Genomic DNA, 25,818 nt, shown 5'->3' with positions numbered 1-25,818 from the left:
CGTCTGATTGCGATTAGTACGCTACATCATGCCAGGGTTAATTACGCAATCGCACGGGCAAAAAGAGCAAATACACTTACATGCTTTGTAGATGGCCTGTTAAATATTAATATAGTAAAAGCTTGCATTGCAAGATCACTAAGAATCCTTATTAAATACCTAAAAAAATATTAAAAAGAAGATGCTAAGGAAACAGTTCTCAAAAAATCAGTTGACTTTACATCTTAAGCATCAGTATTATTCGCATTGCACGTAGTACAAATCTCTAACACAACAAAGAAGGCCATCTGGCTAAAAATAAAGTATGAAGATATATACTCACAGCTCAGGATATGTGTTATACTTAGGAGGGTAATATTTGTTATTTTCTGTATTGAAAAAACATCCTTGCAAAGGATTCCTAGCAAAAGACTGCAGTTTAAGCAAAGAAAAACCCACCTTCTGGAATTAAAAGCACATACAGTTATGGCCAAAGGTTTTTAGAATGACACAAATATTTTTTACAAAGTCTGCTGCCTCAGTTTTTATGATGGCAATTAGCATATAATCTAGAATGTCGTGAAGATCAGATCAGATGAATTTGAACTTTATCCCAAAAACAACATTTCCACTGCATTTCCGCCCTGCCACAAAAGGACCAGCTGACATCAGGTCAGTGATTCTCTCATTAACAGAGGTGAGAGTGTTGACAAGGACAGGGCTGGAGATCACTCTGTCATGCTGATTGAGTTGGAATAACAGACTGGAAGCTTTAAATGGAGTGGTGCTTGAAATCATTGTTCTTCCTCTGTTAACATTGGTTACCTGCAGGGAAACATATGCAGTCATCATTGCTTTGCAGAAAAAGGGCTTCACAGGCAAGGATATTGCTGCTAGTAAGAATGCACCTAAATCAACCATTTATCGGATCATCAAGAACTTCAAGCAGAGAGGTTTAATAGTTGTGAAGAAGGCTTCAGGGTGCCCAAGAACGTCCAGAAAGCGTCAGGACCGTCTCCTAAAGTTGAAGAATGGCAGCAGGCAGGTGTGAGTGCATTTGCACACACAGTGAGGTGAAGACTTATGGAGGATGGCCTGGTGTCAAGGCCAGCAAAGAAGCCACTTCTCTCCAGGAAAAACGTCAGGGACAGACTGATATTCTGCAAAAGGTACAGGGATTGGACTGCTGAGGACTGGGGTAAAGTTATTTTCTCTGATGAATCCCCTGTCAGATTGTTTGGGGCATCTGGAAAAACACTTTTCCAGAGAAGGAAAGGTGAGCGCTACCATCAGTCCTGTGTCATGCCAAAAGAAATGCATCCATTCATGTGTGGTGTTACTTCTCAGCCAAGGGAGTGGGCTCACTGACTATTTTGCCTAAGAACACAGCCATGAATAAAGAATGGTACCAAAACACTCTCCAAGAGCAACTTCTCCCAACCATCCAAGAACAGTTTGGTGATGAACAATGCCATTTCCAGCATGATTGAGCACCTTGCCATAAAGCAAAAGTGATAACTAAGTGGCTCGGGGATCAAAACATCAAAATTTTGGGTCCATGGCCAAAAAAAAACCCAGACCTTAATCCTATTGAGAACTTGTGGTCAATCATCAAAAGGAGGGTGGACACAGTGCCGTAACTAGAAATTTTGGTGCCCTGGGCGAGACAGGGCACCGGCGCCCCCATCTAAGTGGGAGTGGCATGTGACAAGTGGGTGTGGCCAACCTAATGTGGGTGTGGCTAGCACTTTACTGAAGGAATTTTATATATATATATATATATATATATATATATATATATATATATATATATATATATATATATATATATATATACACACACACATACACACGCAGAGAGAGAGAGAGACACACACAGGATATGAAGCACTCACAAGACCTGAATAATGTACAGAGTATATAAAAATCAGTTTTTTTGGTTTTTTTTAACGAATAAAATTTTTATTGGTTTTTTCAAGGTTTTTCAAAAGGGGTACAGAAGAAAAAAAAAAAAAAAAGGGGAAAAGGTACATAAAGGGGATGGAACACATACACAATATCCTTGAGAAAAAATACAGCGTCAAAATCAAATGCAATTGACTATACGTTGTGTACATTCGGCTTGATTAATACTTTACACCCCATCAAACAAAAGATCATTCACCAGCGTCATTGTCATTAGAGGGTGAGGTAAGTGAACGTGATGGATTTCCCTCCCCATCTGTCACATAATTATGCCAGGCTCTCCACTTAATCAGCGGGGACGATGTTGACGTGGAATATGGGACACCCAGGGTTTCCATTTCAAAATTGAAATTAATTTTGGAGATTATCTTGGCCAGAGTAGGGGGGAGAGGCTGCTTCCAGGCCTGGGCTATAGCTGCTTTGGTTGCTATCAGTATCTGGCCTGTCACGTATCTATCCCAACTGGGAAGAGAGGGGGGATAATATTGCAATAAAGCTAACTCTGGTGTGGGGAGGACCGAGTGACGAAGGACTGAGCTCATCAATTGAAAGGCCTTATTCCATATAGGCCTTATTACCGGGCATGACCAAAATATATGAAAAATATCGCCACGCTCAGAACAATTACGCCAACATAGTGGGGATATAGAAAGCCAGATCTTATGAAGTTTGTCTGGAGTAACATATATTCTATTCAATAATTTTACCAACATCTCAGTGTGATTAAGGCACTTGGACATTTTAAAGGAGTTGGCGAAAATATGTTCCCAGTCTTCCTCTGACAAATCTAACTGAAGGTCTGATTCCCATTGGATCTGAGGTTTGGATTTGGGAGCGATATCAAGACTCAATAAGGTTTTATACCAGAGGGTAATACTGGCTCTACTACTACCTTTAGTTAATGGGGAGTAATACCTGGCTAAAGGAGGGCCTATTGCCGGAATGCTCAACGGTAAGGAAGTTAATAGATGCCTGATTTGAAGGTATTTGTAAAAGTCACCTTTGGGCAACGAATATAGGTCACTGAGGTGTGAGTAGGAGCAGAGCCCACCCGAGTCCAGCAAGTATCCTAGAGTCCGAATACCCCTACCAATCCATCCAGAAAGATTCAAGTCTGGTATTTGTTTGGCGATTATTCGTAGAGACACACCCGTCGTGGGACGCAACAGTCCCTCGGTTCTCTGGCATAATCGATCCCACACAGTCAAAGTATCTCTGATATGAGCCGGCAAGGTCTCCACAGGAGGTCTCCACTGGACAGGTATCCATAAAAGATCTGTCAAGGGGAACTCTGGAATAGACGCTACCTCCAGATCTACCCAAGGCTTCACTCCTCCTGGGAGATACCAGTCTCGAATCTGAGATAAAATACAAGCCTCATTATATTTTGTCAAATGAGGGAGGGCCAGTCCCCCTTGCCGTTTCCCCCTAGTCATACGCTGCATAGCAATACGGGGGGGTTTGGACTTCCAGACATATGTTTTCAACAGGGAGGTCATTTTGGCTAGCAGACCCGAGGGAAGGCAAAATGGGAGCATGCGAAATAAGTACATTAATTTAGGGAGAAGCATCATTTTGAACGCTGAGATCCTGCCTAACCAGGAGACCTCGAAGCACATCTATGAGCCTATAAGCTTCAATAGTTGTTGATGTAATATAGAGAAATTATGTTCTATAATTAAAGCTAAGTGAGGGGTTATTTGAATCCCAAGATAAGTAAGTCCAGTAGTTTTCCAAGAGTAATTAAATTTATCTTTTAAAGCCTGGAATACGTCTACCGGGACATTTATAGGGAGCACTTCTGTCTTTGAAGTATTCAATTTATAAAGGGAGGCTTTTCCAAACTGTAATAGCAGGTCCTGGATCGCTGGCAGCGAGGTCTCCGGGTTAGTCACAAATAGGAGCACGTCATCAGCGAATAGACACACTTTATGAGATGTCTCTTTCACCTCTAAGCCTGAGCATCTTTGGTCCAGTCTTATCCGTGCCGCCAGCGGTTCTATGGCCATCAGATATATTATAGGGGACATGGGGCAGCCCTGTCGGGTCCCGTTAGTAATTGAAAAAGTTAGAGAAAGAAATCCATCACTATACACTCGCGCTGAAGGGTTTGAATATAGGGATAGTATGGCCTTTAAGATGTTGCCAGAAAATCCGAAGGTGTGAAGAACCTGAGTCATATAAGACCAGTGTAACCTATCGAACGCCTTTTCAGCATCCAGGGATAACAGTAACATGCTATCATTATTCTTATGGCATTGTTCTATTAAGTGAAGTATACGCCTCAAATTATCGGGTCCCTGTCTACCTGTCACAAAGCCCACCTGATCTGGGTGGATCAGTTTCGGGATGATAAGAGCGAGTCTGTTAGCAATCAGTTTTGCGAATATTTTAACATCTGAATTTAAAAGGGCTATGGGACGATAGTTCTTGCAATCAGTAGGGTCTTTTCCAGGTTTGGGGATAACTACTATATGGGATTCTAACATCTCAGAAGGGAAGGAGCCAGAATGAGTCCCGGCCTCATATAATTGGAGGATAGGTGACAGTACATCTTGAAATGTGGAGAAGAATGAATTGCTGTATCCGTCAGGACCAGGCGCCTTATTCTTAGGGAGTTGTTTAATGACCTTATCTATCTCATCTAGGGACCAAGGGGCATTTAGTTCTTGTCTGAGAGAGGGGGATATGGTTGGCAGGGGGAGATCTCTCAGGAAGGTGGCAATGTCATGATCTGTCGGTTGATGGGTAGAGGAGTCGGTATGTAAATTATATAAGTCTGTATAGAAAGCTGCAAAAGAGTCTGCAATGGCTTTAGGGTTAGTAATCTTAGCACCCTTGGAAGTCGTAATGGTTTTAATACGATTTCGTGCTTGCAGTCCCCTAAGTTTACGTGCCAGCAATCCGCTCGCTCTGTTACCCGCTACGTAATATTTTTGGCGTAGTTTAGATAATGCTATTTGGGTACGCTGCATAAGAAGTTTTTGTAATTCTGCTTTGACCTGTGTTCTCTCAAGGTTTAGCGCTTTGGACGGGTGTGTTTTGTTCTGGGTATCTAGAAGTTTAAGTTTCGCCTCTAGTTTCGTCTGCAGAAACAAGTTCGCCTTATGTAGTCTAGAAGCCTCCTGAATAATCCTGCCCCGAACTACCGCCTTAAGGGCGCACCAGTAAATAAAGACCGAGGTATCAGCTGGGTCATTAGTTTGTGTGAAGGAGTGAATAGCATCTTTTATCTCTAATTTTGCCTCAAGTGAGAGTAATAGGTGTTCTGGCAGCCGCCATGGCTGAAGCGCAAAGGGCGTTCGGTTCGATTTCCATGTCCATGTCACAGGAGCGTGGTCAGACCACGACATGGGGAGAATCTGCATTTTTTGTGTATTTTGTAAGGACCATTTGTCTGAGAGGAGGAGATCAATCCTGGAGTAGGTATTATGAACTGTAGAGAAGTAGGTGTAATCTCTATCTTTAGGGTTAACTGTTCTCCAGACGTCATACAATCCAAATTCGGCCAAAAGTCTACCCAGAGCCATATCCGAGATGGTAGAGGATTGTGACTGTTTAGATCCTGGTTTTAGAGATCTGTCTAATTTGGGTTCTACTACTAGATTGAAATAACCCATTATCACCAAACTGCCTCTTTTAACCTTTTCAATCAATGCTAAAGTATTTTTCAGGAAGTGAAGTTGTCTGGAATTAGGGGCGTACAGTGACACTAAAGTTATCCATTTCTCATTCAATTGTCCTATAACTATCAGATATCTACCCGTCTTGTCTTCCACTGTAGTAGAAAGTTTAAAAGAACATTTAGAGCTAAGTAGAATGGCAACCCTGCATTTTTTATGAGGCCCATTCGCAGTATAACAAGTAGGGAAACGCCGGTCCCTGAAGACAGGTGGGGCTTTGGCAGCAAAGTGTGTCTCTTGAATTGCTATTATGTCAGCTTTCGCTTTATGAAATGATGTTAACGCCAGTCTACGTTTAGCAGGGGAGTTAAGCCCTCTAGCATTTTGAGACAGAAATGTAACCATCACTTAAAAGGAGGGATTCGAAGTAGTACAACTAGTAACCAATCTATGAGGCACCGGTCAGATATGACCTGGCCTCTTAATTGAGTCAAAGTAATTGTCTTCAGGTGCTGTGTTCCAATGGGCAAGGGGGGGGCAAAAGAGGGGGGCTATATATCCCCTCTGGGGGTGGGGAAACAGAAATAATCCCAAATATAGGATTAACATTTTTGCCGGAGAGGGGAAATACCGGCAAAATCACAAACTTGGAGTGCGCGGCCTGGGCCAATCGGCACCCCCGCCCGCATGTACAACCCAAATCATAACCTGTCTAAAGATGGATAATCAGATAAAGAGATATGAGCACACATCAGAAACTATCTCAAAGTATGGATATCATAACAAACAAATATATAGCGTTTTTACACTCCCTAAACACAAAGAAATAACATGTATTACATTATCAAGAGAGAGAATACTTATATCAGACCCCATATATTTATATATATGTACATATATACTTAGTAAGGGACAAGAATCGCTTTCCCTATGTATGAAAAAGCCCAGCTAGTCATCTCGGTAAGAGGAAATATAAATGGTAATCAAATTTTATATAACCCAACTTTGTATTCAATTAAAGCGCCCTCTTAACAATAATATGGCAAATATACAAAATATAGGGGAGAACAGAGGTGAATCAAGTAGAACCTTATCTGAAAGGTGGGTCAGCATGAAGTCATCCCTCCGTTATAGCTCAGTCTCTAAATACCGTGAAGGCGCTGCATCCATTAGGTGAACCGTATTTGTAGAAAAAGGCCTTAACCGATCCGTACATACAAATATGTGGAGGAGTATTCAACAACGAGCAATAACATAACTTTGCAACTGAGGAACCCGCTCAAAATACTGTAGAAGGACCTAGAACCGTTCATCTAAGTCTCCAAAGTCATTGGATACAGCTTAAGGGCGCTCCTCTAGGGCCCAGAGATAGTCGGATGGACTTGATAAGTACTTGTTCCAACGGATCTTTCTGCGCTCACTTTAAGGAGAAGAGTCCCCGGAGAGTTTGTATAACTCTGACCGAATATTTTCGTTATCAGAGGAAGAATGTGTTCTTGGGTTTCAGATCAAATAAGAAAAAGCTCAAACTGAACTAGGGAGTTCCTCCCGAGGCGGAGATTCTTTACGTCTCGATCCCCCCTGAGTAGACCAATCGTTGGAGATGTGGGTTCTAGCTTTGGGATCAGACTGTATAACCGGAAGGTTCCAGGACGTTAAGAGCTTTGTCCCTTCCTCCACTGAGTTTATGATATGTAGCACGTTGTGTCTGTGGATCAATAGCTTCACTGGGAACCCCCATCTGTAGGAAATATCATTACTTCTTAGAGCTCTAGTGACTGATTGGAAAGCTCTTCGTTTCGCCACCGTGTGTTGGGAAAAATCTGGGAACACTTGAATATCCTGAAGGAGATCTGTGCCCTCTGCTTCCCTGGCTGCCCGCAGGATACGATCCTTAATATGGTAGAAGTGGACGCATAATAAGGTATCTCTGGGAACGGTGTCCGGAACTCTCTTATTTTTAGGGAGCCGGTGTATACGGTCGATGGTTAAGTCTAATATAGAAGCAGAAGGGAGAAGTTTCTGGAACAGATTTGTGGCAAAGGATGGTAAATCTGCATTTGAGAACTGCTCTGGTATTCCCCGAATTTTGAGGTTGTTGCGACGCGATCTATCCTCCATATCCGCCATCTTATCCCTCATGGTGGCAACCTCTGCCTCCAGTTGTTCATGAGATGTAATTAGCTCATTATGTGAGGAGACCACCTCTTCTGACTTGTTCTCTAGCTGGACCGTCCTGGAACCTAATGCAGCCACCTCTGCTTGAATGGCTTTCATGGAGGCTCTCAGTTCCGATGATAAGTCGGCTTTCAAAGAAGCTAATAAGGATTGCATTGACTTAAGCGAAATCGGTGCCTCGGGATTGGTCATACGAATAGGGGACTCCGAAGGTGGGGTAGATGTCGAAGCAATATCCAGCTGTTCAAAGTCATCGCCCAGTCCACTCCCCGCTTCCCAAGGGGGGGACATAGATCGCTGTTTGTTTTGTCTAAAGAAGGGAAGTTGCGCAGTTGTGTTAGGCGGGTTAAGCTTTTTGATCCTTCTTGGAGCCATCTGGGTACGTTGTCAGGGCACTTAGTTTAATGGGAGTGTCAATCAAATATGCAGACTCAACTTTGCAGAAGCTCTGGAGGGAGGTAACCAGACGGAGCTCTATATTGTTATAGATAAGGAGGTCAGTTAATTACCGGGTGATCCTTCCACGTTAAACTATTGACATAACATGTGGTTTGATCCCATGATTTATTCGTGCTCAATCTCATATAGTAGGACACAAGCGGGCGATAATCAGAACATCTTGTAATTTACATGCGAATGTTAGCTGAAACTGGATTCACTGTCATCTGGCAGCTGTCACCCAGTCAATACATTGCAATAAAACATATGACCACTAGACGGCGGCAACCCGCAGCAAATAGGACTGATCGTGGGTCTATAGAGAAATTACAGCCTGGATACTGAAAGTGTTGGAGCAACTGAGTAAAGCAGATGATTTTGATTTTAGCTGATCTGCAGCAGGTAGATAATAGAGGCTGGGGTGGATAATTTTACTCTCAGCTTGGCATAAACTACACAGGCAACACAGGCATTCAGTAAACTTTTCAACTGTGGGGATCCTTGGTATCAAGTTGAATGTAGATCCCTCTCTGAAAGCCCCAGACTGACCTGTAGTGCAGCGCTGTCAGGATGATCAGCCAATCCTGGTCACAGTTCCCACTCTGGATACGTTTCACTGAAGAAAGCAGTGAACAGCCTCGGTGGCTCCAAGAGGATGTCAGGAGCAGCACTGGGCAATCAGCAACTGTCTTGGGCAGTATGCCCCCTGTTATCCGTCTGGTGAGGTCCGCAGGAGGAGTATTCCCGGGCGCTCGCGTGGCCCCGCCCCTTCCGTAAGTCGGGGGAACAGTTGTTACCTGAGGCCCAGGCTTCCGAACCGGAAGTAGGCCCCCACACTAACTAGGGCGACCAGCGATGTCCTGACCCCGGCGGAGGCTCGTTTGCCGGTAAGTTATACAGCAGGAGAGGGGCTATTTACAGGGAAGATGCAACCCGGCCGGGTTCCGATGTCCACAGTGCACTATTTCTCCGTCCGATGGGTCCAGCAGTCACACTAGAGCCCAAGTGCACTCCCAGTTCCACCAGGACCCAATTTGGCCAGCCAGAACACGGGTATATTAAGGGAAAGAGGGTTTTTCCTAGAGTGGCTCGGGGAGCTCTTAGAAAATGCTGCCAGCTACTATGGCGTCCAGGCCACGCCCCCCTAAAAATCAGTTTTTACAATATTCATGTAAACTCCAGGTGTTCACCACTAATTCAGAGTGTAATAGGTAAACAAGAAATGTTGGCAAATACTGAGACCCCACACATTTTAATTTAATGGAACCTCAACATACAGCATCTACATAATATGGCTAGGAACAACTTAAATCTATGACCATTTTTGATCAATTATTACATATTTTAATGTATCTGTATTAATATTGTGTCCATTTCCCTTTTTGTAACCCTTCCTATACTTCCTCATTGATGTACTAGTCCCCCTCTATTTTTTGAAAAATAAGGCTAGACCTCTTGTGCCACTGCTTAGCTCATTAATAAATGACAGAATAAAGAACAGTTGTGTGCAACAAAAAAATGTACTGACCTGACTGCTCCAAGCACAGTACAGATTGCAGAGTAGACTCTAGTTGGGATTGAGCATGCAGTGAAGTATTATGAACTGAGCCATGCTTACTGCGCAGCGTGCACCTCCGACAGCTTGTGGTATATTTCATAACGTCAAGAGAGAGAGAGAGAGAGAGATACTAACAACAGTTGGACGCTTCAGCCCTTAAGTCTGTCCCGCAGTGGAACGCATGTGCGTTCCACTGACAGGAAGTTCGGCATTTGGAACGCAAATGCGTTCCAAATGCCGAACTGCCTGTCAGTGGAACGCATATGCGTTCCACTGCGGGACAGACTTAAGGGCTGAAGCATCCAACTGTTGTAAGTATCTCTCTCTCTCTTAGGGCTGAAGCTATGGAGGCAGGTAGCGGGCGGCTGCTGCGCCCCCTTGGCCTTGCGCCCGGGGCAACGGCACCGCCCTCGTTAGGGCACTGGGTGGACAAACAAAAATCCACAAATTCTGACTAACTCCAAGTATTGATTTTGCAAGAATGGGTGGCTATCAGTCAGTATGTGGCCCAGCAGTTGAATGACAGCATGCCAGGGCGAATTGCAGAGGTCTTCAAAAAGAAGGATCAACACTGCAAATATTGACTCTTTGCATAAACGTAATGCAATTGTCAAAAGCCTTTGACACTTATGAAATGCTTGTAATTTTACTTCAGCATACCATAGCAACATCTGACAAACAGGTCTAAAAACACTGAAGCAGCAAACTGTGAAAAAATACTTGTGTCATTCTCAAAACTTTTGGCCATGACTGTACATATGCTGTATACTGTGGACATTTAAGCTTATGTAATAAGTATACAGCATATCATCAATTTATATAGCGCCATTAATTCTGCAGCGCTGTACAGAGAACTCACTGACATCAGTCCCTGTCCCATTGGGGCTTACAGTCTAAATTGCTTAACACACACACTAGGGTCAATTTGATAGCAGCCAATTAGCCTACTAGTATGTTATTGGTTTGTGGGAGGAAACCCATGCAAACACGGGGAGAACATTCAAACTCTACACAGATAAGGCCATGGTCGGGAACTGAACTCATGACCAGAAGTGCTAACCACTAAGCCACCGCATATATGTGTGTTTTGAATATTTTTATTAGATTATCCATATTATAGACTTAAATCAGATGTCAGATGCAGAATACCATGTTTATGTTGTATGGGTGAAATTTGTAAAATTTTGAAGTTTGGAAAAATATTGATTGTGTGTGAGGGTCAGTACCTTCTTATATACTTTTCTCTGTATATTCTATAAGTAGATTAATACCCATCTCCAAGTTTCCTAGCTACATCAATTCAACCCTTAAATCAGTAGTTGGGAGATTTAGAACTTCAATGGGTGCTGGTCCAAGTACAGATATCAAACAAATAATTCAGAGACATAATAAAGCTGAAGTTCATGAACATATTTATTAAGTGAAGGAATAAGATAGTTCTGTCTGCAGTGAATATTCTGTATAAACATGTATTTGTAATGGCAAAGGATCTTTAGGATCTAAAATAATAATCATCACATACAAATCTATTGAAAGCACCAGGCACTTCTCAGGATAGAATTTCTGATAATACACATCAACAATTAACTGGTCTCCCTTTTGGTTTTTCACTCCATAAAAGATTTTTTAGCAGATAATAGCAGCATTTTTATTCAGTTTTTAAACATTTCAAGACTACACAACCCATTCACTGTCATAGTCCCGATTCAAAAAACGATTTTGGACCTCAACAAAATGAAGGCAGAGTTGACATTTTAAATATCTAAGCAGACAGTTCAAAACCTAAAATGGCTGAAACAATCTTTCTACAAAAAAGGTGACACAATGGATAAGATCCTAGCCTCAAGGTTGAGATCTGAAAGAGCACACACAACCATTATGGCCATTAAAACCTCTAAAAATCAACTGATGCATAACCCCAAAGCTATTCGCAATAAACTCCAAAACTATTACACCAACTATTACAGAAACTCATTAATAAAGTCTTTGTGGAGCTAGTTGGGCTTGGTAGGTTATATGAGTTTCTACAGGCAGCTCACCTACCTAAACTAGCCAAACAAACAAATAGACCAACTGAGCTGAGAGATTACTCTGGAAATTGTCTTTACTATAAAAGAATAGAAAGTGGGCAAAGTACCTGGCCTGGATGGATTCTCCACTGCATATTATATAAATTTCCTTAATCTGTTATTTCCCCATATGCGTTCTCTCTGCAAGGTAAGACATTCCCTAGAAAGATGCTGGAGGCTAAGATAGTGGTGATTCATAAGGAGGGCAAATATCTGCATAACGGTACTAGCTATTAGCCAATATTTCTTTTCAATAATGGTAACAAAATCTTGCAAAATGTTGGCCAACCAACTGAACCTCATTGATTCATTATTACCAGGTTGGTTTTATTCCAGGTTGACAAGCTACAGACAATACCATGCAGCACATAGATCCTCAATGACCATCCTCTCTCTAGATGTCCTTAGTAGTTATCGAAACTAGAACTAGGCAAGGGTGCCCTTTCTCTCCTGTGCTCTTCACCCTGGTTATAGAGCCACTAGCTGGGGAAGAAGGGGGGGGGGGGGGGTGGAACAGATAAACATCCCACTATTTGCAGATGACATTCTCCTAACACAACCAAGAATTTCGTTGCCCATTCTCTACAAAAACGCTGAACAAACGTAGTGAAATATAATGATAGAAGATCAATTATTCAAAATCAGAGGCTCTTCTTCTTCATGTGCCCCCCCACCCACAACAAGAGTGCCTGCCCTCAACCTACAATTTTAAATAGCAGAAGAAAAGATTAAGTGCCTGGGGGTAACCTTTAGATATGGCTCACTATAACAAGAAAACTACACCCGACTAATGGAGAAACTGTAGGGCAAACTAACTACTTGAATGAGATGATCATCTTGTGGCTGGGAAGGATCATCGCATTCAAAATGAGTATTATACCCAAATGGCCTTCTCTCTTTCAAACTCTAACCAGGAGCTTCTACTCTCATTATTAAACAATGTACAAAAAGCCTTTTGCACTTCATCCTCCAAGAGTCTCTATAACCACTCACAAAGCCTATCCTCAGAAGAGGGAGGAGGCCTCCCAGGTGTTATATTGTACTATCTGGCAGCTCAGTTTTCACAAACTGTGCCCCCCCCCCCCCACCCCAATTCCCTGGGTTGATATTGAATCCATTCTCATGAAAATAGACAACTTATTGTATTCTCCGAGATACAATACAAATATTGCAACACTTGTTTAGAATATTTTTTTAGGATGCTGTTAAAAGTCTCTTCCCACTAGTAATCTACAGCTTTGAGAAACAGTGAAAGATAGAGGCATAAACCAAATTATTATAAAATGTTTCACTTTTATGAAACTGTTCTATAGGTCAGAATATGACTGCATCTTTAAATTTGGAATCCGAGTTGAAAAGATAAAACTGTGGGTTTAATTGTGATAGATATTTAGGCTGTGATGTTTTGATAAAGCAACACAGTGGGTTTCCTGGAGCAGTACTACCCTTAGACATAATCCTGGAATGCTATTTTACATTTTGTGATATACTGAAGCTATAGATGAGACAGCACCTTTAAATTGAACAAGGAAGATATGTGGATAGAGTGGACAAGTGGTGAATGGCAAATGGGAGTGACGGTACAAAGACAAGTATACTAGTAGAATGGGTCCAGGGTGATCACCTGATCAATCTTAGAAATAAAGGGTGTCCTCTCTAGCTAAAGCAATTCAAATGCACCATCTAAAGAAAGCAAATTGTGGGAACTTTATATCATGAAACCAGGGCATTAATTTGTGGCTGTACCGCTTCTAAAATAAAGCATTTATAAAACAATTTAGCCAAACATTTACAGGGAATTAACATTTTACTTTCTTCCAAACTTACCGAAACAGTAAAATATCAGTTTCAATTCCAATCCTGACCTGCACGAATATCTAACTGCAGTCCAATTCCTATTAAATACTAACCACCAAAGATTACCAATTTTAAAAAAAATACATGTATTATACCAGTCTTAACTTATCTGATGGCACTGCTCACCCATTCCAGCAGCTCCATTTCAGAGACTACTGTTACTCTAGATCTAAAATATATATATGGAAGTCTTGATGGATATGTAGGTTTTTTCCTGATGTCATATTCTGTATTTCCAGGGTTGTAAAGACCACTGAAAGGTACATCAATAAGGAGAAAGCAATATTTGTCAAAATTACATTTCTTAAAAGTCTGCTGGAAAGATCTGTAAGAATCAGTCAGTCTTAAAAAGCTTACCCCTCTCTTATGTACAGGTGTTGTTGATTGTTGTTTAAGAGATTCTTACCTTTGGGTTAGACAAGTGAAGTAGATTACAAATTTTAAGGTGAAAAGTGACACTTTAAAAATACTATATAGCAGCTGGCTTCTTTATGGGTATTTTGCATTACAGGAAAATACTGTCTGCTCTGTGCAAAAACATGTAACCATGAGTTTTAGATACAGACTACTGGATATTCTTCATTTAGTGCAATTTACTTTGGCAGAAATGCTTCAGCACAGTTTTGAGATGTATCAGGTACACATTTGCTCCCACAGAAGTAAAAGTGTTGATGTCGACATTAAATGCAGTAGTTTGTCTCAGTCATACCCTCGCCAGCTGTGCAGGTCACAGGGTAGCAGCAGTAATACCAAGCAACAGTGCTGAAGGTATAGTCTGCCAAGTAACCAGTGGGACCGAATGCAGGAAATTGTTAATTTTTTCTATTTAATTCATAGTTGTTCTGTCTCGACTTTCACCGACCTTGAAGTGATATCACCGAGACGAGGTCTCCATGTAGTAATCATTATGTGGTTCAGAATGACTTATTATAAACTAGCTATCCCATCCAAGGCATTATTATTAATAAATCCCTGCTGGCATGGACCCAAAAGAAACTGAAACTGTAGTCTATTAGTAATAGAAATAGGTAGACATACTAGAGTCTTTAAGGATTCCTACAGACCTCTCGTGGTTGATAAAAAAAAAGTTCTCATTTCGGGATTAATTCATCTTCGAACATAAGTCCAGATGCGTGGCGTATCTTGCGTGAAATAGCTCTGTGCATGAGTCAGAATGGAACTTGCACACAATTCATGTGCATTCGCACAAAAATTGCAAAAGGAACTTACGAGTATCTACAAAAAGGGCGAAATGAGGTGAGAATGGGTGGATGAATGTAGGCAATGTACAGTATGGCTGTCCCAAGGTCATACTGACGCAGATGTGGGCAATTCAAGGTCAGGGTATCGCCTTCATTTTATAGAAATTTTATTTTGAATGTGTTCTGATGGGACTATATATTGCACATATGCATTCACATATCTTGCACTGTGTACTGTCTACATACGGCAAGGAACGAATAGCCAGAGCATACTTATCGCCCAGATTCAAATGGAAATGTATCTGGAGATTCCCTTGCATTTGAATATGAGCGTTCAAATTACATGCATTTTTTTAATTTTTTTTAAAGCAAGTTGGATTCGGATTACATCTTAAAATGAATCAGGCCTTTCATGTCTGGTAAGTATTCCACATCTCACAACATATATATGTTGGCCACTCCATGAGTAACTAGTACCACATCTTCATTCTGTGTCAAAGAATACATAATATTTTTAAAGTGCCAACATAATACTCAGCACTGTACATTGCAATGACACGATACAGAAGGTAAAGTTGAATGCCCAAACAAGCTTACAATCTAGGCGTTAGGGAAACACTTGATACATAATGTAGCGAAATAACATTGTAACTGCTGGCGTAGATACATATTCAGTGATACAGCCATTGTGCTAATTCTTGGCTTCGGGCAATTACACGGATACAGGTACAGTTCTAGTTCCTGGCTCTGGGCACAGACAGAGTGCCAGTTCTTGCAGTTGGTAATTACAGGCAGGGCTGCCAAGAGGAATTTGGGGACCTGGTACAACAAGTTTCTGGACCCTCCTCCACACATAGTAGGAAAATAGATGTGTTGCACCAAATGGGACAGGGCTACAGAGTATATGGGGCATGGTCAACATGGGGTGCAGCTGCGCCTCTTTAGACTTAACATGCTATGTATTAAAATGTTGTTGCATTCATCTACCTATTATTTCAGCTTTCACAAACTGATGCTGCATTCTTGTATGGATCCTGTAAGGTTGGGATCTGTCTGGAAAATGTATAGATACATGAAATATAGAAAACCGAGCAATAAGTGAACACAGCACATAACACAGATCATGCAGTATATAATTATATAACAAGCAAAACATGTGTGATAAAAATTAAATCTATCTATCTATCAGGGGAGCTATATGTTTGGAAATGGTCAATTCATGAAACACAATTGTAAGTGTATAAGAGAAATGGCTGCCTCCAGTGGCTCTGCAAACCCATACAAAGATAAATATGTATTTAATTGACGGTGTTCACATCACGTCAAACCCCAGCCACATCACGCCACACACACACACACATTATGGCACCCGCTAAAGAAAAAAAGTTTTTGATAAGAAAAAGAAGTAATTATTACTAGGCTGCTTGCATCCAGTGGAGGCCCAGGCCTCCCTTGGCACCTCTGATTACAGGTACAGTGCTAGTTTCTGGCTCCAGGTGATTGCATGCAAAGCTCCGGTTCACATAGTTTATTCCAACCATAACACAGACAGCATGTTCACTCCATGTCCACCAAAAAAATTTCATAACCCCATCCCCAGAATATGCTGGAAATCCCTGCTATGTCTCACTATATGTACAGAGCCAGTCATGTTACAACAGCTCAAATTACATGGTCCTGAAATTCTGAACTTCAGATGTCTGTAACGGAGTCCCTATTTTATTTTTTGACAAAGTCCGTGGAAACACTAAACAACGCAATTGCGTTCAAGGTTTATTTATGAAGTTTACAATTTAGTGGTTCTTTAAGTATATGTAAAGAATGATTATTACCTGTGAAACAAAGCATAAAGTATGTTTATATAATATGTAAAACATCTCCATTGCATGTAAAAAAAAAAAAAAAAAATACAAAAAAAAATAATTAGTATTGTTTGCTTATCTCTATCCAATATGCATAACGTATGAATTAATTTGCTATACGAGGAATGAAAAAGATGTCAAACATGTAAACATGTAGTTGGGCACATTCATAAAATTGTTCTGTTGAAAAAAATAGAACAATTATATGTAATTTGAAATGGTCTTAAAGCGAGATATAGTAACAGAAAATCACAAGAAAACTGATGATGCGGGCACACAAAAATATCACAAACCTGTCTGACCAGGTGTAAAATATCTCCAGGCACTTGCCAAAGTCTCCTACTACTGTGAGCAAATAAACACTTTTTTCTGTTTTAAAGATGCATCATTTTTTTGTATGCAGAGTAAACGTTACAACTATCTGCACCATCATGATCATTCCATGGCAAATAACACAAATTAATTATTCTGTACTATTAATATTTGCATCAAGTATCACATTTTCTCAATATCAGGAGAGGCAAGACATATTCTATATTATTCTGTTTATCTGACAACATTTACTTGCCATCCAAAATGATGATGCCAGCCTGAAAAAACACATAAAATTACATATGTTGGGTACAGTGATATATCTCCAGTACTTTTACATCTATACCAATATCAATTCCCAACACCAGTCTCACTGAAGTTATTACAGTATTCTTCCATGGGCAACACTGTCTTGATCTCTACACCCTATGCAGAGCACTTCTGCACAGCATCCAGTCGGCTTAATAAACAAACAAAAAAGACAACTGTTGTCAGCGCTTATCCTTAACACTGTATATCTGTGTGTATCTAGTAAAATGAAAACATGAGGTATTAATTCATAAGTTGATCAAAACATTTAAGCTTGCATCCCAGCGTCAAGGGCACCTATTTGCTTCTAACACCATTAAAATGCAGTTAAAATCATAAGCACTCACCTCCCAGGTATAGGGGCTTAGATCTAGCTTAATAAACAGGCCTGTAACAGTTATCAGTAAACAGATATATAAATATATACTGAGCTAGGCAGAATTGAACTTACTAAGAATAAGACTAAATATTACTCTTTTTCTGCAAACTGACCATTATTTTATTGTAACACTACCCCTGGCATTTTAGTAATGTTCGTACTAACCTGCTCTTTGTGAATGTAATGCTCTGAATCCAGCCCCACCAATACACTAGCTATACCAGACTATATTTCTTTTCTTAATGATTATATTATGACTTTAAAAATGTTGGCAATGCTCCAGTCATTCACTAGATGGCAATGTTTCACACCTGTAACTGTGTAGCAAAAAAAATATTTTTTTAAAAACTATTATTGCAGTACCGTGTTAGCCAGAAAAATCTATGTGATGTTAAATACTTTTGTGTAAAAAAAAAAGTATTATAGGAGTGATACCTTTATTGGATAACCAAAAACATTATTAGTATATTTGCTAGCTTTCAGAACACAGAGGCCCCTTCATCAGGCAGAAGTAATACTTTTGTCTTTTTTGACACAAAAGTATTTGATATCACATACATCTGTAACTGAAAATTCTAGTAAATTGAAAAGTACCTTAACAATCCAAGGCTTTATCTACAAAATTTGCAATTTCGGATGTCTCTAAAAATGTTCTGGTCTACCAGTCAAGCAAATCTGACTACTCCAGTACTTAACTGTTCTATAGCAACAGATATAAAACCAGGCGCGGGCTGACGGACGTCAGCCCGTGGGGGCACACGCCGCACAGGCGGCCGCATCACATGACACGTGATGACTGAATCACGCGGCCGCATCACATTTATATTACTTCCGGGGGGCGGCCGGCCCTAACAGCCGTGATTCTGAGCGGCCGCCCCCCGGCCCAGCCCGCCCCTGTATAAAACCCCAAGAAAGAAGATGAAACCTTAGATTTCTGCAGATCCAGGTCCACTCCTAGATGAAAAGCTAGTTGGCATAAGGGAATCAGTTGATACAACGCTTGCCCAACTGACTCAGTAAGCTCAAAGATTTACCAATGCGAACAAATAATTTCCACCACTGAAGACTGTCAGTGAGCTCAGTAAATCATATTAATTAGTTCACTAGCTTATAAGAAGTCTTCGAAAAAAGCAGCCATGGCAATATGAATCGTAGGCATTCTCAAAATGGTTAAGGGCCCAGAGGTATTAACACTTCAATCTACTTGGCTCCCAGAGCAACTTATCATGCACACCAAAGGCAAGCCCCACATCATAGAGAGATCACACTGAATTGATAAAGAGGGTCACCCGCCCACGACCACAAATCTTAATTATGTTGCAGATAAATCTATATAATTTAAGAGGTATATGTTCCTGTCAATAAGTTGGCAACAGATGAAGAAACACCTTAAGTGGATTTTCATGTTATTTTTGTGTTACTTAATATAGAAGTAGAGATAATTTCAAGGTTATGTGGCCCATTTAACTAATACTACAAAATTAGTCTGACTTTTGTTTGCTTATATTTCGTTCTCTTTAGCAGTTTTGATACCAAAAAGCACTAGTCTGGTTTATGTAGGGGAGGATCTGGCTGCTTATTGCTAGTAGATGATCAGCTGATATAATTATCTTTATCTTGTTTTGACTTTTAAAATATTAAGCTTTATGGTTTTCTCTTTTCAGTTCTTCATCTCTCTTTTAAGGTGGCAAGTCACACAACTTTCCTACTTGAACTTTTGTCTGCTTATTTCTTTAAAAAAAAAACAAAACAAAACAAAAACCAGTTGCTTTGTTTCCTATATTAAATTTTCACTCTCTTACATGGCTGTCATTTTTTTTTTTGCTTGATTGTTCTTGCACTGCTCTTTCTACAACATACTGTTTGTACTTCTATTTGCCTACGAGTGTTTATTTTTTCTTCTAACACTAATCTATGTTGTATTATTCTGAACTGTGCATAAATAAAGTTGTTAAGAAAACATGTTGGAAAAACAAAACATAATCATATAAAACCAACGAAACCAATAGTAAAGGTATGAAATACATAAATACTATTGCTATTAATATGAATATGAATACAACACTTTGTAAATACCAAAGCAACAACATGCCACCTATACACTGCAATATTCCAGGTCAAAACTACAGTGACTATCCCATGTACTGAGCACACATTGCCAACGAACCAGACAGGGTCAGGCACACCACCCTCCATGTTGGGCAAGGGCAGAAGTGACGTCACAGTGCGCATTCCGCTTCCTGTGAAGATCAGGAGGCGTAGTCCTGCTCTATGGGCTGCTCTGTTCCTGCATCCTGGTATCTCGGAGCCTCCATCCTGCTCGTCAAGTGCCCGGACTAAAAACAGGAAGTGAGTATGAGGCCCGGCCCTGTGACAGGCAGCCAGGCCCGAGTGACAGGCAGAGCGCTCATCTCTGCGAGATCGCCGGAGACCCCGAACTGTGCCCGTCACTAGCACTTATGACCTGTTATTCTGTATAGACACGTACACTGCACTAATTAGCCCATAATGTCTGCACTGCTATGTGTTGCTGCATTTAGTGCTGTATGCTTACAGACAGTGAATATGTTTCAGGCATTTGTTACATTACCTACCAAATGCATATTGACATCAATTATAGCCCCACAGGCTGTGTTTGTGCACGTTACAATATGTATTTCATAAGTTGTGTTTAAGTTAAATTTATAGAACTACCCGGACCCTTGACGGAAGCATTATTATTGGAAATACTTTTTTTGAGTTTGCAACTTATAATTTAATTAGTTCAACATATATCAGGCAATTTTGTCATATTAAAGCATGTAGCAAGCAATACTTTTGTATATTTTATTTGGTCACCATAATCTCTGATCCCCCTTAATCAATGAATTGTTCATCTACATACATCTATGGAATCTATTCAACAGAATGCTTGGATTTTGTGGATTGATGTAATTTGGAGTACCGTGTGTAAAATATGATTAATTGCATTTAAAAATGAACCATGTCTTTTCCCACACTAAGGGGCATATTTACTAAAGCTTCTAAAAGAAAAAGTGGAGGTGTTACCCCTAGCATCCAATCAGATTTCAGCTATTATTTTCTACAATGTACTATATAGATGATAGATTCTGACTGGCGTGTATTGTCAACACCTCCACTTTTGCTTTTAGAGGCTTTAGTAAACCTACCCTTAATGCTCAATTATTGCACCACTGTTTTTGCACAATTGCTCCTAATTGTCCTGCCAGTGTACTTCAAGTTCATCCTTCACTTTCAGGTCTGAGACATTGTCACTGTATTTATTACGTGTATCCTATTTACATTACATTGCAAGTGCACTTAGAAATGGCTTGTCCGCGAAAGTGCAAAATACATCTCGTTAACAGTATATGAACGAGTATTAGTGTACTACACTCATGCACACAGAAAAAGCAGGCGCTCTTGCCGGGGAGAAAAAAGGGAAAGCTTTAACCCAACCAAAAACTGGTATTGTCTTCCTAACTTTCTTTTCCACCCTGCAAGTTCTTTTAAATAATCAGATTCTGTAACATTTAGTTTTTCCACTGAGTTGTAAAATGAGGTGAATTGTATTTAGCAGGACACACTGAACACACCACTCTTCACATTGACAAGTGCAACCTTTTATACCTAGACAATTGCCTCCATTGTGGCCTGTGTATCATGCTGGTTTCCAAAAAAGTAGGCAGAGTTGCACAAAAGTAGGTGTGTTATGTCACTAAAGAGCATTTGCACTATGGATTTGCACATTTTATGGCTGTAAATGAGCCTTATTGTCACAGTCATTCTCATTACATTGTTTGCAAGAGTGGCTGAAGAAGTACATTTTTTCATTTTTCCTTTCTAGTTTTCGAAACCTTACTTGTAACATATTAATGGAAAAGAGATATCATACCTATACCGTTAAATAATACAGAATTCAACCCATTTTAAATGCTATTATCAGTACACTTTGGGCCTGAGTTATTAAGGCGAGCAAAGCATAAAAAGGAGTAACTTTGCACCTGGGGAAAACCATGTTGCATTGGAGGTGGAGGTAAACTTTATATCTTGGGACAGATTTATAGTTTGGGTAGGACATGTCCTAGATCATCTTTAAATTTCTGTGTAAAAATAAAGCTATCAAGTATTTGTGTGCTACATGAAAAAACAGCCAGTATTTAATTTGTGTAAAACAATAAATTAATTTGCACCCCTTGTATTGTAACATGGTTTGTCCCGGAGAACATTTACTCCTTTTTTTGCCATGCTTTCTTTAATGACTCAGTCCCTTTGTTGTTTAGTATGTTAAATTCTAATTGGGATAAATGTTATAAGAAACTTAGTAAAGTGTATGATTATCATAATAGACAGTATATCAGATATCAACATTTAGGTCTAGGCTATGCAGCATCTTTGTCATAGTAATAACTGTATATTCTTTCTGTTTATTGTTGGATTCTGGACTCTTACATTGATTCGCATGATTTTGCCCACGGACAAATTTTGTGCCCTTTCTTAATTATTTTTATATTTTATGCACCACCATAGTGCTCAGTGCTGTACATTGAGGGGATAGTGATACAAACAAATAACATACAATGACAAGAAACAGAAGGTACAGATGACCCTGGCAAAACAAACTTACAATCTAAGAAATGACAGAATCACATGATATATAAGGTAGCGGAATAACATTTGTAGTTTTTGGTGGAGATACATGTTCAGGGATGCAGCTACTGTGCTAATTTTTTGCTTCAGGCAGTTAATGGATAAAGGTATATTACTTGTTCCTGGGTGTGGGCATTTGGTAATTACTTGCACTATGTAAATTTCTAACTCCTTCTAAAAAAAATAAAATAGCGTAAGTGTTGCCCATTACAACTTATCAGATTCTAGCTATCATTTTCTAGAATGTAGTAAATAAATGATAGCTAGAATTTGATTGGTTGCTATGGTCAATACCTCCTCTTTTCCTTATTAGAAGGTTTGATACATTTACCACCAGTTGTTTGATAACCACAGGCAGAGCGAAAATTTCTGATCGTTGGTAATTACAGGGACTGTGCTAGTTTCTGGCTCCAGGCAGTTGGTATTTGTACATTGTAGCAACAAAGGTCCTGTACTAATTCAAGCCAGTACTCAAGTAGTTTCACTGAAAAAAATAATTATTCCAAAATATATCGATATGACACCAGTCCAAGGGGAAAGAAGGCATTCTATATCTTGGATCTCTCCGAAAATGGAGCAGCTGACATCTTTGAAATCCTCCTTCTTAAATTTTCTTCTTGGTATGAAAGTGCAGTTCTCTCTCATAGTAGCCACTTACATGCACAATTAGGGATAATTCACTGCATATTAAAGGTTTCTTTCGATGATTTAATTTTACTCGGTCACAAAATTGTTTCTGGAGGCTTATTTGTAGAAAGAGCAGTGAAATTTGGCATACAGTTTTAGTTACCACTGATGGGTATTCCCATATACTTCAGAGGCCACATATTACTCTTAATTTCAAGGATAAAAATATAGCAGCCCACAAACAACTTTGGGACCCCACATCACTCATCCCACATGCCCACTTGGTCTTTACCATACCGCTCAGACTTGCAACTTGCTCCAAAATAGCTCCACATGTCCTGTCCCAAAATGCCTTCACATCCCACATGAGCCTCAGACCTCCCCCTTTCCCCTGAGACCTGCAATAATCCAAAATAGCCCCATGTGCCCTCAGACCCCCTGTTGTCCCAAATTGCTCCCTGCTACCATATGTACTCTGAAACTCTCACAAGCCACTCAGACTAGCCACCCCACTTGCCTGTCAACTGGAATCAAGGCAACAAGCTGGCTCGTGTATGCGCTTAGTGAGCGGTAAGAGTCCTCTTGCTGCTTCCAGGCATTATCAACGGGGAGCAGAGCATTGCATGTTTGCTCTGTCAACCTTTTAATGGTAAATTGGGCAATAGAATATTTTCTATCGCTGTGATAAGCAGAATCTGATTGTGTGTAGTATTTCTTATTTATAGTATTGAGCACCATCTGACTGCTACCTACTATGTATTTCTTTCTCTCTTTTTTTTTTACATATCTTTTTTTATTATAATGCATCTATAAATATAGCTGTGATGAGCATGTAATATTAAAATACTGAACTCTGTAACAAAGACATTTTATTGGTAACTTTGTGGTACGTGCTCAGTAGAAATTAATAAGTAGTAGAATATCCATCAATATTAAACCATAATATTTAGGAATAAAGTCTTCAACCTTTTGAATTAGTTTGTGATTGATGTAAGTTGGTTGTTAGATGCCAGCTTTTAGAAATAGGTAAAATGTTGTTGTATCATGTTGCTAGCTTTATAGATTTCAACATTATATCTTTTCATGCAGGTTGAGTATGAGCACAACTGAAGATGAGTTTGGAACAGTGAAAGTACAAACTACCAGGAACGCTCTGACACTCACACAGGACCTTGATGGAAACTTAATCCTCCATTGTCCTCAAAATGGTACCAGGAATTCATTTACAGCATCTAAAAAGTGCATAAAGCTGGACATCGTACATGGAAACACTTGGATAAATGAGAAACTTAGTATATTCACAACAATGGCTTCCTTATCATGACTCAACTATACTTGGTCATGGTTCACAAACAACAATATCTTGCATGAAATTCAATTGACATTCCAAGGAGAAAGTATCATTTGCAAGCAGCATTGGGCAGATGTCAACTCTAGACCACAAATTTTGAGCATCAGTTTGAGATGCATTAAGACAAACAAATTGTTTATAAGTGGTTGACTGCTGCCCTTCCCTCGATATAGTGAATTCATTTAATTAAAAAAGGCATGTTTTGTATGGAAGCCACTGTTTGAAATATACCTATGTTTTTCAATGTTTACCCAGTGTTTCCATTTTTGTGTCTACTATGTTTGTTTTGATTTCAATTGTATAAGTTTTCCACTTTGTAAGCACACACTGCTTATCTAATATATATATAAGTCTAGCGGCGTGTGTGTGGAAAAAACTTTTCTCAGAAAGGGCTCATCCAATTGATCTGAAATTTGGTATACTGACATTATCTGACAAAAAAATTATAATAGTGAAGTCAGTTAACTTCCATCATCCCCCCTTCCTGACCGTGTGGGTATTTATATACGAGAGCCCGTGTTTGGTCATGGATAATTGTATGTCGCATTTTCACGAGTACGGAGAAGCAGTGATGTGAAAGTGCAGGTTATGAAAACTGCCCTTCAAGGAAGACTGATTGAGCACAGCGATAAGGTGTTTAGCAGAAACGTGTATCGAGAGGTTTTAGAACAGTAAGACGATGGAGATTAAGGATGTGGCAATGAAGGATGAGGTGATGGAGAAGAATGATGAGGTGGTGACATGTGGACAAAACCACGTTAAAAAAGGGCGCTTATGTCGGGAAGTAACGCTCTTCCCCTAAGGAGGCCTGGCCTAGCCCCAAATGCATGACAAGAACCTTTTTAACATCTTAAGTAGCTTGATTTGACTAGAATGCATGAGTATCATGCACGGGTTAACTTGTTTATGCATCACACTCTACAGAGTCCAAACATTTACTAGTGTCAAAATACATTAACCCCCTTAAGCTTTAAACTTTTTTTGTTGGAAAATAATTTAGTCTTGACTGAAGGTAGGTTGCACTTTAATGACTAAAGCAATTGTCCTATACAGTGTTACTTTCAGTCTTTCGCCATGGTAGTTATAGTGGAGTAAATGGAGACTGCAATATGATTCCTCTATTTTTAACACTAATGGATCCAATAGTAACTAATACAGCAGACCAAGTTCAGCATTTTTATTTTTTTGTCTTGCATGGAAGACCTGATTCTGGAATTCACTTTGAACTCCACATGGGGTCAGAGACCAAATGGCAAAAACCAAATTGTTTTATTTCAACTCACGGCTATTCGTCAAGTTTGCAGTGAAACTTTAAAGCTGCAATGGCTTTAAAGGCATTGCTTTGTCTTTAAAGCCATTGCCCCTTTAAATTTTCACTGCAAAGTCGCCGAATAGTTGCGAGTTTAAAAAATCGTAGGTTAATACATTTACCCCTAGGCTGTCATTGAGTTGGGTCCAG

At 39.9% G+C, this 25,818-nt stretch overlaps 1 protein-coding gene across 4 annotated transcripts in view; it reads left to right on the top strand.

Annotated features, from left to right (window-relative positions):
- The first annotated feature begins 19,987 nt into the window (after positions 1-19,987).
- The window catches only part of DMTF1 (cyclin D binding myb like transcription factor 1), a 79,488-nt gene continuing 73,657 nt past the window's right edge, over positions 19,988-25,818 (top strand). For 3 of the 4 annotated variants that reach the window (XM_075208686.1, XM_075208684.1, XM_075208683.1), the window contains exons 1-2: positions 20,094-20,661; positions 24,098-24,216. In XM_075208686.1, coding sequence (XP_075064787.1) covers positions 20,639-20,661; positions 24,098-24,216 — 142 coding nt within the window. In that variant the 5' untranslated portion in view covers positions 20,094-20,638. The other variant, XM_075208685.1, reaches the window with a different exon arrangement.

This window comes from Mixophyes fleayi, chromosome 4 (genome assembly GCF_038048845.1).
Source record: "Mixophyes fleayi isolate aMixFle1 chromosome 4, aMixFle1.hap1, whole genome shotgun sequence".
Taxonomy (NCBI): Eukaryota; Metazoa; Chordata; class Amphibia; order Anura; family Limnodynastidae; genus Mixophyes; species Mixophyes fleayi.
The sequence above is the reverse complement of the archived record's forward strand: the minus strand, read 5'-3'. Positions and strand labels throughout refer to the sequence as shown.